Below are 16190 nucleotides of genomic sequence, written 5' to 3' on the forward strand. Positions count from 1 at the left end.
CTATTTTGACCCACATATATATATTCAAGAGGAGAAAATTGAGCTATGCATTTTAGGGTTAATACAGGGTGATCAGTTTCTTTATTTAATTAAATGGTCATCAAACTGTTTAATACATGGCTGCTAAAGCTATAGAATCTGTGTGCTATATAAAGTACAGTTGTTACACGTGGCATGTTAAGGAAGGTGTTTCAGGGTAACTGTCTGGGAGATGAGGTTGGTTGGAGGGCCGGGGGGAGGTGGCAGTCGTCTCTGTGGTGACAGCTGAGGCACATGCAGTATGACACCTTCAGTTGGTGTGAATGGGATGCTTGATTATGAGCCTTGCAAAACTGATTGAGTTGCACACAGACACACATACACACACACACAAGAGCCTTTCGCTGCCTCTCTCTTTCTGTCCTTACTCTCCGCCTTTCTCTCTCCCCCGAGTCCTCATTAGCGATGTGAATGCTGAGGTTCTGGAATGTCGCAGTAATTGCCATGTCCGCACACTGAAATTTACTGGAACAAGGAGCGAAATGTGAGGATGTAAAATACAATTACGGTGTGCGCTCATAATTGATTCATTAATGCAAGCCGAGTCGAGCCGCAACTTCAGACAAGACATTATCAATACGGAAGGCAAAGAAAAAGAAGTCACAGAGTTGGTGGTTCTATTTTAAAAAACTGAATATTCTACTTGTCCCTCATATCCACAATAATTTAAGGTTAATTATTTTTGATAAGCTCGCTGAATGAACCTATTTCATTTCCACAAGTTGGAGACAGGCTTTCCATTTGGTTTGCTAAAATATTCACTCAGCTATGCTCTAGTCTCTATTATATGAAATTAATTAGATCGGATGAATCAGAATTGCAGGTTTGCGGCACTGAATTTCACTCCCTCATCAACGAGAGCGAAGTGTTCATCCATAAAATCCCATTAAAAAACTGTTAGTACAACATAGCTGGGTCATTTCATTTCTCAAATATCGATGAAGTTTTAGGCTGTATAAATAATGTAAATCAAAACCAAGACAGATGGGAGATTTTCCAGCACTACATAATTAGATATAAAAGTGGCTTTTGACAAAAGCTTCTCAAACAGTAAGAGTAAACAATGTAATAACTCTAAATCCACAGAGAGCATAAGCAATATTAAGTCATTTGTGTTTCATGTTCTTTTTTGTTTGCGTGTATGTTACCATTAAAGATTTTGGGATCTGTAAGATTTTTTAAAATATTTTCGAAAGAAGTCTCTTATGCTCAACCAAGACTGCATTTATTTGATATATATATATATATATATAAAACAGTAATAATGTGCAATATTATTATAATTTAAATAACTATTTTCTATTTTAATATTTATTAAAAATGTAATTTATTCCTGTGATGAAATGCAGATTTTTCTGCATGATTACTCTAGTCACATGATCCTTCAGAAATCATTCTAATATGCTTTTTAAATAATTTTTATGATCTAATATGCTTTTTAATATGATTTTGCTGCTCAAGAAACATTTCTTATTATTATCATGTTGAAAACAGCATTTTTTGGAACCATATATTTTTTCAGTATTCTTTGACGAATAGAATGTTCAAAAGCAATTATTTGAAATATAAATCTTTTGTAACATCATAATTGTATTTACTGTCACTTTTGATCAAGTTAATTTGTCCTTGCTGAATTAAAGTATTCATTTCTTTCTTTCTTTCAAAAAAAAATAGTATATTTATTAAATAATTCACCTATTTTTTGTATTTTTGTACCTTTTTGAATTAAAATGCTTAAAATAACTTGTGGGTGTTGGAATTACAATAATTTAAACGGATGTCCATGTTTTCTAATAGTGTTACAAGAAGTTACAACCTACCACAAAAAGTTACAGAAGTGTTACAGCCATCCCAGCTCTCCTCTCGTTCAGTATATTGAGGCATTAGTATCAGCTATGGTCACAGATCCAGGCATGTGCTTGTCCCCAGGTAAACTGTATTTTTCTCTGATCTCACAGATGGTGCTGGTGTTGGTTTCCCTAGCTACCGTGTATACTCAGTCAAGCCAATAACATCCAGACGCTATTGGAGAGTTTGGGGCTAGTTAGACAGTAGACCGCCCCAGCACATGTGGCTTTGTGTTCTGAAGAGTAAAAGGCAGCAGTAACACTTCTTATTGCTCTGAATTTCCCCTCTGGCCACTCTAACAATACAGAAGTACTACCAGCCGCCTGTGCACAAACAGCAATTACGGCATTGGGCGTGAGTCCAGAACCATAAACCCTATGGACAGAGTTCAAGAATGGACCCAGCTGTACAAGAACAAAACAATCTGGGTTTGTTGCTGCATTCGACACACTGCACGCCTGGGCATGACCCTTAAATAGAAAGTCTATTCAGGAAAAGATCTTTAATTAGCTTGAATGCTTATGAGTGGACAGTCCCATATCATGCAGATGGAATGTGTACGTATCACTTACCGTCACTGTTGACGCACTGTACTTGTGGGTTCTGGGTTCCCGGTCCACATACTCTGTCATTGTCAGGCACACACTCCTCCAGCTTCACCAGCAGCCATTCATAGCAACTGGGCTCCTCACAGGGAATTGCCTGCGTCAGGTGGGGGCAATTTCCTGTGCCACCTGTGGGCTCATTCATGATTTTCCTTTTCCTCAGTTTGAAACCTGTCGAAGAACACGGATGAGACTCAAAGTCATTCTTGTTATTGATTCACTCCATTGAGTTAATCGGTGGGAGTAAAGAGCGCAAGGTTGAAAAGCGTAGGGTTGAATCATGTAAACTAGTCAAACAGTCAACCCAAAAAGTAATTTATTAGTAAATGTATCTGTTCAAATTTTCAGTTTATTGCAAAATGCAAATTCAACAAGCTTTCACTTTCACATGATTTCAAATAGGCAATTACAGGTCATTATGATACAAAACAAGCAAACGCACAAAAAAACTTAAACTGTTCGTTAACTGAAATAAAGATTATAATATAATATAATATAATATAATATAATATATATAATATAAATATAATATAATATAATATAATATAATATAATATAATATAATAAGTTCACACCGAGCCAACGCTTGCCCGACTAGTGTCTGAACAAATCGACTAGTCGGTGCAATCCCTTGCGTTAGCCCTCTAAACTGTCACGGTGTGTCATTGCACAATCACTGTAATATTACATTAAACATATCGGTCCATTAAGTGTGCAAGATGACAGAAATTACTGGAGCAGCTCATCATAATGAATATTATTATTCCTCCCTCATTATGCTTGCCTTTCACCAAAGGGACTAATGCATTCAGCAATCCATTAATACAGAAGAGGCTTTGACGCCAGGGGTATTCCCATTCAAGGGCAGGAAAAGGGCTCCAGAGAAATGAAAATGGGTGGACTGGACTCATGACCGGCGCAAGGTCACCTACACATACCCTGCCATCACCCTCCCCTCTCTGCTCCCTGGCCTCTGGTTTAATCCACATTGCTGTCTGGGGCCGATAAGGTAATATGGGAGAGGGGGGCCTTTAGGAGTTAGTTGGACATGCCAGCGTTGTCCCTTTTTCTGATGACTTCTGTCCTGCGCTCTCCTCCTGGCTTTATTTAATCAGAAGGTCAGTGTAGAGCTCATTGTGGGTGTATAAGGGGATTGTATCACGTTCTGTCAGTCAGCCCGGAGGTGTCTGATGGCACATGCTGCCTCTGTCTCTTTATCAGACAAAGGCACGATACTGGGTTTTATATGAGCCCCTGTTAATCAAAAATAGACAAAAGGCACAGCCGCACAAAAATCTCATCAGCAATTCAACTGAAATTTTTGCCCAACTTTGCCTCAATACAGATTTTATATCCATGGCCCTAAAGCTAATGATCACGGATGTGTTTTGTTAATGTAATAAGCACTCATGTTGTAGCACCATGTTGTTCTATACTGTCCTTGTGCGGGAGATACTGTATGTATATAAAAAAGAAGCCTTCACTCCTTTCGCCACATCTCCCTGAATAATGAGAGCCCACATACTGTACATACAAAAGTGCTGAGACCTGCCATTACAGCTATATGGCATGAAGTATGAACTGTGGGCGTTTGAAAAGAGAGAGTGGAACACAGATTCACAGAGAATCCATCATTAAGATGCATGGTGGAGAATTTCCTCCCATCCCATCCTTTTGAGTCGCTTCATTAAGGAAGAGTCAATATGCATTAGTCATGGCACGGGTCGCTGTCCCAGCCATAATTAACAAGGAAAGCAGTCAGCGTGCCAGCACCTTTGATACATGATACCAACTGTCAGCAGCATTCGGTAAACCACCATCCTGTGAATCCAGCAGATCTGAAGCTTGTGAGTGTCTCTTTGAAGCCATCTAACCCTTGATTTGTCTTTTGTCTATTTCCTGACATGTTTTATTTTTCTGTGATCCCCTTTTGTTTGTTGTTCCCTCTACAATGCTCCTGGTTCATAAACCGTTGAGAAAATTAATCTTCTGCCCAGCAGGCGTTGATAAGTTTATGGCCCGGATGCTGATGGCGCAGATAGAGGTGAGAGCTGGGGCGGAGTGTTGAAAGGCTTCCCGTACACAATTCAAGTGATTTACAATGAAAGAGGACGTTTTATTGATCTACCCTGTTTTAGCGAGATGGGTGAAACGACCGCTCCCCAAACACAACTGTAAAAGATGAAGTGGTCCTGTAGTTCAAGCTTACCTTTCTTTGTGGACTGATCCTGACAGTTTTCAAAGGTGCAGGGCCCCCATGCGCTCCAGGAGGACACCTCACACTCCACAGGACAGGGAATATGGCAGAGCTGGGTGGTGTTAGGAGAAACGCCCAGACACAGGTCACTGTTCACTGGCCGCAAGCCTGAGGAGACACAGACACACATTGTTACAGAGTCCCTATAAAAATAGATGTACCGCAAATGGAATAAGAATATACAGCTCATTCATACAGGTATATGATTTAAATAATATGTCCAAAACTATTTCAGATATTTAATTTATACACACGCACAAAAGTTCCATAAGATTTTGTTTTTGAAAGAAGTATCTTACGTTCACAAAGGCAACAATAAAGTCAAATTAGTAGTATTTTGCAATATTATAATTAATTATTATTTTTTTATATATATTTTAAATGATCCATTGATTCTATAGAAACCATTCTAATATGGCGATTTAGTGCTAAAAAAAAATTCGTATTATTATAATTTTTTCAGGGTTCTTAGAATTAATCTTTTAGAATATTATAAATGCCCTTTGATCAATTTTATGTGTCCTTGCTGAAAAAAAGCATTCATTTATTTAAAAAATGGTATAGTGTATATATTGAATACTATTTTTTAAGAAGTTTTTCTTTTTTTTTCTAAATGTAATGTAAAAATGATGGTGGACTTAAAGTACCTTAAAAGGCAATGTGAAGCATTTCAATATATTAGTTAACATTAAATACAATTATACATGTCTTTACTGTCACTTTTGATCAATTTAATGTGTCCTTGCTGAATAAAAGTTAAATATAAATATAACTTTAATTCAGCAAGGACACATTGAATATATACTGTATATATATATATATATATATATATATAAATCTAAAAATGATGGGGGAATAGGTGCGGGAAATGATGTTGGTTGAACTGTGTTGCATTGGACATTTCAATATGTCTGAAAATTCGAACATGAAGAGATAAAATTACATGATGAACATCATTCTCATAAACAAGTGCTCCTGATTGCACATGTTTTTCTAGACATCTCCCAAGACCCCTTTCGTCCTTGTTTTCTTTTTATCTGTAACCAGCACTCAGTGCAACTGTGCTTTCAGCTCCGAGCCGTAGGTGACTTTCTGCAAGGTCAGTGCGTGAACAGATCTGCTGCCGATACCCTTTGACCTGTCTTCTCTTCATTCACATGCAAATTGCTTCGTGTCCAAAAGGTGTTCTCTGTGCGCCCTGAGCCATTTCTAAAATCATTCAGTTTATGTGTTTTGTGTGTGTGTAGATTTTCAGTGCGATCTAAGTGATTGATTGCATGGCCAGAGTCATTAATGATTTATATGAGCTTGTTTAAAACAGAAATTAAAAGGTTTTTTTTTGGTGAAGTGCTCCTCTGGGGCAAACATCCGCAGAAATGCTCAAATTAGCATGCTGAATTTACTTCCAAAAGAGACATGTCAAAAAAAGAAATTAGCTGTCAAATAGACAAAATTGATTTGCAAAAAACGTCAAATTGACTTGCAAATGCAAGTTCCCTTATTCCCACAAACAGACTTGTCTCCATGCGCTCCGTATTTCTTATTAGGACGTGGTTGTGCTGTTGAGGTATTGAGGTGGGCAAAAACCTGTCTGACTTCCTGTCTCAGCGGCTCACGTTTCGCTGCCCTGTTAACCCAGCCTGATTAATGACCCTCTCCTTGTAGGTTGACCTTGTTCAGGTGGCACAACACTCGCTTGGAGGCCAGATGGTCTGCTGCTTGCCCACCCAGGGTTTCCCCGGCCTAATTATGGCACCAGTATCCCATCAGTCCCTCTGTCCGTCTGACAGCCGCCAACACATTCACCTGCTTGCATCACCATCATCATCATCATCAAAAACTCGGGCCTGCCTGTGGGGCGGTGCTGCATGGATGCTCTGTAACAAAGCCACTGTGTTGAATATCTCATAAAGATCCACGACGGGGTGCAACATTGATTTTATTCCAGACAGCGACACGGCCGAGCCGAAACGAATGAACACTGTTGTTGCGTTCTGCTCTCTGTGACTGAGATGTGTTAATGGATAAAGATCGCAACAGCAGCTGCTTTCCCCGTTGTATAAATGTCTGAAGCCACCCGTGGGGAGAGGAAATCAAGCACAGCTTCCCCAGGCCCAGACAGCAGAGCAGGAAGCCGGATGGGAAGCACCATTGGCATGAGAGGAAGACAACAAGCTGCTTTTGATATGTAAAATGCATACTTTGTGTTCAGTGCCATTCTGGCATTCATTACACGGGTTTAGGAATCCATAATCCCAAAATGACTGAAAATGAATTTGGAATGCAAACAAAGCTTTCACGTTCGTGGAAACAATATATTTCACTGATTCTTTACTACTGGCAAAACAGAACACAAAACTGAAAAATAACAGTTTGGGGGGGAATGTAAATTCAGAGGTATGTTCATGTGCATCTACTGCTTCCATTTCCACTTCCTTGCATTTCATTTAATATGAGTTAACACCGCCAGACACAAAAATAAATGCATAAATAATGTGAAATACCTTCATGCAAGACTACAGTTTCAAACTGTTTAGTTTCAACACATCTCTGCACACACAACACAATAATATTAAAATTCTAAAATAAAATACAAAAAAAATGTTGACAAAGAGTGACACAGCTGTGAAATAAAAGGGTGTATTTAAATTTAATATTTTAATCTATACAAATTAAAGGGATAGTTCACCAAAAAATGAAAACTCTGTCAACATTTACTCCCAAGTTGTTACAAACCTGTATGAGGTTCCATTGGCTTCCCTAGAATGGAGAAAAAAATACTGTGGAAGTCAATGGCCACTGTCAAATGTTTGGTTACCAACATTCATGAAAACAATATCTTCTTTTGTGTTCAACAGAAGAAAGAAACTCAAAATGAGGGTGAGTAAATGATGACAATATTTTTGTTTTTGGGTGAACTATCCCTTCAAAGGGAAGTAGAAGATACTGTGAGATCATAATTTTGACAATTACAATCAAATGTGTGATGGTTAATATAAAAGTAGCTATGTTGCTGCCTTAAAAAACGAATGGTAGATAAAGTTGTGGGACATGCCTTAAGTATCAAAGTTTCATATGTCCTGGCATCACACATTGCACTGAAATAGAGTGCAGACAAACATAGTTGTCTAATTTCTACAGAGGATTTAGCTATGATCCCTGGAACTGAATGACCAGATTAAATCTGCATAAAGCACACGGTGTCTGTCCTTGAGTAAACCACCGCTCCTGATGCTCTCATTGTCTGGCATTAATGTATATAAATACCTGTGAATAATTCCAAAGGCCCAGTGGCAAATCACCTGGAAATGTCCAATCATGTGGAGCTTGAAATTAAATCCTCTCAAATCTGTCTGAAACTCCCTGAGGGGAAAAGTGGCTGATTGATTCTTCATTGATTAAAATGAAACCAGGAAAATGAGGAAAATAGTAGGGCTGGCAATCAATAATAAAAAAACTGAATTAATTATGTGATACGCAGATTAATTAATCAAATTAATTGTATGTAATTCACATATAACAATGTTTGCTGAGACAGATGATGGGTAAAACAAAGGAAACCAAAAGAGAGAAAAAAAACTATTCAAAAAAGAGCATGAGACAGAGCTGGACCAGGTGTGGAAAAGCTTGAGGTGTGTGTGAGAGTGTGCAGGTGTTCTTTCACTTTTCCTTTTCTTTATCTCACACAGTTCTTCCATCTGTCACCGTGTGACCCGTCAGCGCGCCAGGCCTGTCACCTCCCCCAGCAGGAAGCTGCAGTCAGTGCCATGTGCTTCTCTTAAGACCACATTACGGATGGGATTCCAGCACTGTCTAGCAGAACTTCCTCACAGACAGGAGGCTGGACACCAAGGTCCTGATTCACCAAAATGCACAACAAAAGATACGAATTGCGTGTGCACTTTTTGGGTGTATTGTTGTTGTCTCACTAAATATTGTCAGTATTATAGTTTATATGATTTCTACAGTGTACAAATTTGGGGTCAGTTTTTTTTTTTAACAATAAAAAAATAATAATACTTTTATTCAGCAAGGATGTATTACATTTATCAATAATGACAGTAAAGACTATATTCTTACAAAATAATTTGATGGTGTTCTGAAAATAAATAAAATAAAATAATATATTCTGATTTCCACAAAAATATTAAGCAGCACCTGTTAATAAGAATAAGAAAAAAAAAAACATTTTCAAACCAGTTTCACGGTGATTCCAGATATTATAAAATTATAATATCTAAAATAATTATGAATTCACTAGTAAAGACAAAGAAAATTTGCCATTATTTATTTACACATTTAAGTCCATGCATTACAGATCTTTACCAATTTCAACAGCCAAACTATCAACTGTGCTCAACACCAATGGTCATCAATTGATCTGCTCTCAATGAACTTGGTGTTATGTAGAAAATATATACAGTAGTCAACATTTGAAGTGGATCAAAACCTTTCATCAAAGTTGTCCTAAAACCTAAAACCAAAATGCGTTCTTGTATTAGGACAATTTTAGTCAACTTTTTTGATCCACTTCAAATCTTGACTACGGTAGGTTAGGATTCCTTAAAAATTAATTTTTAGTGTTTCATACAAAAAAATAACGGCATACTGACAACAAAAATTGACTACACTGACTACAAGATGTCTATGTTGCTCAGCTGAAAGACATAATCCTCAATAGACAACGTCAGCAGATCAGCACAGGCATTTTTTTAAAAGTAAAATCATGGCTTACAATAGCTGTTAAATACACCATTGTGAGTTTTAGCCTATTTGTTTCAGTTCAAAAGGCAAGCTGCTTTCTGTGTGCTTTGTCTTCCTGTCTGTAGTGTGACCAAGCCATACCAGGCAATGACTGCTTGAGGACAGCTGTGGACATTTGAATAAGTTCCCTGAGAGTTCGCCGGTTCAGCTCTCAGAGCAGATGGCAAGGGAGTTTCTGTGTCAGTCCGAGAGTGAGCGCAGGCTCAGCACCAGCCCCGGCGCATGGCATGAGGCACTGGCACCTCCCTGTTTCTGTTGTATTACTCCAGAGAGAATTTGTGTTTGGGTGTATGTGCACCTGTGTGTATGTCTGTGACAGCATCAGCATTTAAATTCCACAGTAGCTGCCTCATTCATTTGTACAGCTCTGCCTTCTTTATTGCTTAATTTCCCCCTGGTGATCTAATTTCAGCCTTTAAAAAGCAATCCAATTATATGTTGGCTTGAATTGTGTACCACAGTACAAACATCAACTGACCTTTGTCTAACAGCTCACAGTGAGCCTGTAAGTCTGTAGTGGGGCAGAGGTGACCAGAGCCAAAAACAGAAAGACGATTTTACCAAATATAACTTAGCATCAAGCATGTTAGTCACACAAACTTTTATCAAATATCACATGAGTAGCCGTGCGATATTGCTCTATATCAGCACTGCTGTGATTCAGACAAAATAACCATCACTAACACACAGAGCGTTTCTAAATACCAAATGAGTATTTAAGACTAGCTGCTGGACAAATAGCATATATAATAACCCATAGCAGATCTATACAGGTGGAGCTGGGGAGGTGGAAGGTTTCAGAGGAACTCTGAAAGCGCACTGGGAACTGCTCTTGTGAATGCTAACCAGCCATTGAAATGTAAAGCAGTAAGCTCATTGACTGTGTATGCAACATGAACCAATCAGCTTGTGACAAGTAGCTGTGAATCTCATCAGTTTGCGTAAAGGACCCATCAGCCTGCGCCATCTAGTGTCTCATGACAAAACTTGGCAATTGCTAATGAATTCAGTCAAAAATACAAGGCAGTGCTCTGATACAGCATTAAAATATATAAAAATATGAAACTTTGCTCTGGAACAAATAGATTAATACCAAAGACTGCCCGTTAGATTTACCCAAAACAAATTATAGCTCATGTTATAGAGAAATCATAATCAGTGGCAAATTCCAGAACTGGCCGAGGTAAGGCTGTTCTCGATGGGTTCATGAGAGCTGAACAGCAACTGACGCCTGGAGCTCACATCTCCGAAAACGTCAAAGCAAATTTTCAAATAATAAACAAACTGTATAACTGAAAAGTACATCCCGTGACACAAATCCCTGATTTAAGCAACATATCACACTTATATAATTGCTCTTCATTTGCATTATTTATTTATTTATTTATTCTCAATTCATGCAAGAATAATAACTATCATTATATCTCACAAATTCACTGAAATGCTTAAATCATATTGCCATAATCATATGCTGCCATACTGTTGATGTCAGCACCAACTGGGAACATTTTTGGAAGCTGGGCTCTAATTCAAGAGACTGCGCCATCTTCACAATATGAGTCTTGGCAAGTTTTGAGTTGAGCACATGGATGAACTTGTTTTAATGTTAACGCTAGCATAAAAAATACATGCACAACAAATGTAAGATGGTACTGACTGCAGCCCCTGTTCTCACTAGTAAAAGAACGATTGCCAAATCCTAATTTTTATCTATTAAATCATCTGGATTCAGTTATATTCAAAGAATGGAAAGTGTTTGTGTGCTCGCATACACTGCGTGTGGGACTTGCATCAAGTTCAAATAATTGGTGAGAATGTGACAGGAAATGATTGGGGAGAGAGATCAGAATGGGTTCGGGACATATCGTTAAACCAGCAAGTGCATTAACCACAAGCAGAGGGTTAAGACACTGAATTCGATAGTTTTGTTACCATCTTTGTTCTTGAGGGAGCTGAGGTTAGATGAGGTTTCAGTGGGGGCTTCAACGCAGTAGACCTCCCTGGTTTGAACCCCGCCTCCGCAGAGCCCTGTCTGGTTGCTCCGGCGACGGTCCTGTTGGCTGAGGAGCACATCCACCCTGCAGTCGCTCCACTCTGTGGTTCGCCAATTATACCTGCGGAGACAGAGGAAGGAAGGAAATTTGGTGAACAGACGTGTGCTGATGAGTATTTAATGTTCTCTTAATTTATCCTCTGAAGGCTAGAGATTTGTTTTTATTACACAAAAATAAACTACTTTGGTCTGTCCTTTGGAGTTATAAATATAGATGATTTGAAATAGACTAATCAGAAGCCACGTCAGTCAGGATGCGTGCTAAGGTCATAGCTTTATTGAGCATCATTGAGTTTGATGGCTGGGCTGCTGCTTTTTGATTTATCATGTTAGCGAAAGAACACTAGGGAAACAGCATCAAAAGCTGAGCTATGGATAGAAATGTTGCAACAAAAATGACACACTCTGTACTTATTATCATATGCATTTTTTAATTAGATATTTTCCTGTCCAGAGACACCCTTATGAAAACCATGTAATCATGTATTCTAGTAAAAGGGTAGTAACCATGTTTTTTGGTGTATTGATTACCATTTGTAAAACCACAGTTTTACTATAAATACCACGGTTAAACTATGGTTAGCATAGTGAATCCATGGTTACTTTTAGGTTACCATGGTTTAACTATAGTTTTGTTTTTATAGTTTTTTTTGTTTGTTTTGTTTTATATCCAGTAAAACCATGGTTAATTCTTGTAAGGACATTCCATTTTAACTTAACCACCAGACTTCACTGGCTACTAGCTACTTCCACTAGCTAGACCAGCACCAAACTAGCCTGGACCCAGTGTTATTATTAACTTAAACTATTAAAAATAAAAAATAAAAACTGGGGAAAAAGTAATGTTTGTAATGTCAATGTTTGACTACATAGTGTTATTTTAGTATTATTTATATACTACTATAGTTTTTATTAATATTTTGAATTAGCTATACATTTTATATTTTCAGTTTTCATTTTAATTTAGTAATTTTTTATGTGCATTTTTTTTAAATATTACTATTTAGTTTTAATCAGTTAATTAGTTATTAGTTATAGTATACAGTTTCAGCTTTAATTTATTTTCAGTTAGTAATTATAGTGCTTCAACTGAACTTATTTCACTTAGTTGCCAAGGCAATGCCTAATTTTCATTTAGTTCACGTTTTTCTATACATTTTACAAATAAATTAGTTTACTTTACTAGTTTCTTTCAGTGTCTGACTTGTTAAATTATGTTATGTTTTGTTATGTTATGTTGTGTTATGTTAACATATTTAGGATATTTGTGTTATGTATAAATATTTTTGATTTTACAACAAACTATTTTGGATTTTTTATTTATTATTTATTTTTTTTTACAAAAAAGAATAAATCCTGCATGCTAACCACCCTTTTTTATTCTATAACATTTATTTTATTTTTATTCCCTTATTTATTCAACATGCCTGATGAAGGTCATGGACCGTAACATTGTGAGTGAATACATTTATATTTTGATAAATTTGCAAGGACGAATACTGTGCGGGATTTATTATTTTTTGTTTTGAATTTGGACCTGCTTTTGGTCGTTTTTCCTATGCACCTATCAATTACCTACAGGTGTGCGAGGGTAATTGCTGATTTTATTTTTTATTTTTTTATAAAATCTGAAACAGTTATAACCAAATCAAATTAATTTATGGTCATTTCAGTAAAGGTCTTAGAGCCTTTACTAATGAAATGTTGATACACATAAATGAGACAAAAAAAAAAAACCTTCTGGTTCAGTGTTAACAGTGTTAGCACTGGCTGAAAAGGAAAGCACCTCCTCTTTACCGTTGGCCTTTGATCACCATTTCTTTTCCACATGTGTCTCGCTGATCAAAAGCTTGAGGGCATGCTTGGGGGGAAGTGCTGGTAGTGTGTGTGTATGCGTGTGTGCATTTGTGTGCGGTGTGTTTAAATGTCCAGTGACCTTCAGTATAACAAATCTGGCTTCCAGCTTTTAGAAGAGTTCAAATAAGAAGATTAAAAAGAAAAGAGAGCATCTTTTGAAAACATTTCTTGACCATGAGCATGCACTCTAAACTAAGAGGGAAATGGTCCCTTGCTTTGCTTCTGTAGTGTAAATGAAAGAATATGAAAAATGTATTTCAGTTTTTGAATACAGTGGGTTATATTTTAAAACCAGTAGAGAATTCCTGCTGACTTTCCATGGTAATGGCTCTCAAACTTTTTCACAGATTCAAAATGAAGACCATTTGACCTCACAAATGCAGAGCTCCATATTCATGAGCTGTGAGTCAGTGTGTGTTTGAGTGTGCTTCTGGCAAAACTGCATTCAATATTTTGTTTTGAGGGCCTCTCTTTTCATTTATGCACTATACTTGAGCTACACATAATGTGTGAAATGAGAAAGCTTTCTTTTTTTGGATGAGTAACTTGAATGAGTAATGCACTGCATAGGAAATGTTAATAGTTAAGTAGCATAATGCACCACCAGCAAAGCAGTTTCCCAATGCGTTTACATATATATTAAATTTTAATGAATTAAATGAAATTGATTCAAATAAACAGATTTTACAAACATTCACAATATTCTAATTGAGATGTGCTATGTTTTAATGCACCATACTTTTACGTATGCTAATGTGAATGTGCTCTATCAGATGGCAACATTTAAAGAGAATAACGATTCAAAATTTTGTCAACTTTTGATTTGGCCTGCGCTCACTCTCGGACTGACACAGAAACTCCCTTGCCATCTGCTCTGAGAGCTGAACCGGCGACCTTTTTGATTTGATTGAAATAAAGATATATTAGAGACTTTCACAAGATGCTAAACCTGATGTGACATGTTTTAATGTACCATGTACACTCACACAAATGAGATCTGAGAGCTATATTGGATGGAAACAAAGAGAGTAATGATTAAAATTTCTCTCACTAGCCGGGTTTACATTCGAAGTTGCGAATTTAACTTATGCGCAAAATTGAAAAATCGCATAAAACATTTGCGAATAAGCACTGTTTCCATCCAATGAGTCAAAGAGAACAAAATCGTCACTTCCTTGTAAGCTGGCACTATTTATCACTAAGAAAAGTAGGAGAATATAATAATTTTCATATATAATAAATGACTTGCACTTCAGAGCGAGCAGACGAAACGAATATATTCGTGTAACAGCTCTGGGAGGCAATTATACAGAAATACTTTGATGACAGACTTTTCTCTGGCATTTCAAAATGACCATAACAACATTTCAGATGCTGTGGAACAAGATCGGCCCGCTGGTTAGTCAGGTTTTGCCGTCCCATAGCGCAAAGTCACATGATTTTGAGGAATTTATTCGGCAAGTGTGTTTTTCATCTCCCATTATTCACATTAACCCTTTTTCGCCCTTAGTCAAAAACCACCTTAAGCGAGCGAAAAAACTTTTTTGCAAATTAAGGGATTTTTATTCGAAATTTGGCATTTCCATCACTCGTTTCTGATGCGATACTTCAAAATGCGCATAAAAACAGGGTGATGGAAACATAGCTACTGTCTCTTACAGCATTCATAAGAAATTATTCCTTTGGATGACTCAGGCAAATTCACAAAACAACAAATACAAAACAAAACAAAACAAAACAAAACAACTGACTCACAATTCTGCACAGAAGTCCCTGTTGCATTTGAGCTCTTCTTTTTTATTGTAAAAATGAAGATTTCAGATGCAAAAGCCTCTAAGTGCCGTTTAAAATTTTCTTCTAAAATGAGCAGTTTTATCAAGCAACATATGTTTATGTTCAGTTATTTCATTTTAATGGCAATGAAAATAACTTATTCATTGCCATTAAAGTGAAAATACTGAACCTACACATAGGAGCCTGAGAAAAATGCTCATTTTAGAAGAACATTTAAAACTTTTGCATCTGAACTCTTCAAATATATTTTAAATCCTGCCATTCATTTAAATGTTCAAAATAATCCAAGCTGTGTTTTAACTTTGTAGTTGTACTTAGCGTCAATTTATCTATAATGTTTAATACTGCCATTCTCATTATTAAAAAACAAAACACTGTTTTGCCTTTAAACAGTATCAATGTACAGTAGTTAGCTACTTTTTGTTACTACTTTGTAGTGTAGCAAAATACTGTTTCAACAGTAGCTTGACCTAAATGAAGCTAAAGAACATTACGGTTTCACAATAGCTTCTCCAACACTGAATTATACGGAACAACATAAGAGTGAGTAAACGATACCGAATGAACTATCCCTTTAAGAGATTTACAACATGCTTAACAGTAGGTGAATATTACATTTTAATGGTTACAAGCCACTCTTGGCCACCTGAATCTCACTCTGGGGGATGTCTGGTCATAAACCCCTGCTGTGAAGGATTCTCAGTGACAGCACTGAAAGCACACATGGGGTTTGGTGAGAGAGCGCGGCCCGGCACACACTGGGTCAGCACTACAGGAGCACCATTCACCTCCATCAAATACAGGGGCATACTGTCCTCTCTGGTGAGATCCAGTGTAGCGAGGTGATGAGTGATGGGGAATGGACCGGCCCATCTGTGGTGGAGATCAGATTAGACAGCGTGTGGCCTGTCCTCTCAGACACTATTCATCAGCTCACCTCCTCCAGGGTGGCGCTGTGCCAAACCACCAACCC

The 16190-nt window shown here is 37.3% G+C and overlaps 1 protein-coding gene across 1 annotated transcript in view; it reads right to left on the reverse strand.

The window, feature by feature from the left end:
* The window catches only part of LOC107670038 (thrombospondin type-1 domain-containing protein 7A-like), a 109581-nt gene that overhangs the window by 40169 nt on the left and 53222 nt on the right, over positions 1 to 16190 (reverse strand). Inside the window, exons 4-6 of the mRNA XM_016462511.1 lie at positions 11446 to 11627; positions 4702 to 4857; positions 2460 to 2663 (exon numbers count right to left, since the gene is read on the reverse strand). Coding sequence (XP_016317997.1) covers positions 2460 to 2663; positions 4702 to 4857; positions 11446 to 11627 — 542 coding nt within the window. The remainder of the gene's footprint in view (positions 1 to 2459; positions 2664 to 4701; positions 4858 to 11445; positions 11628 to 16190) is intronic.

This window comes from Sinocyclocheilus anshuiensis, unplaced genomic scaffold (assembly GCF_001515605.1).
Source record: "Sinocyclocheilus anshuiensis isolate Anshui unplaced genomic scaffold, SAMN03320099.WGS_v1.1 scaffold253, whole genome shotgun sequence".
Lineage (NCBI taxonomy): Eukaryota > Metazoa > Chordata > Actinopteri > Cypriniformes > Cyprinidae > Sinocyclocheilus > Sinocyclocheilus anshuiensis.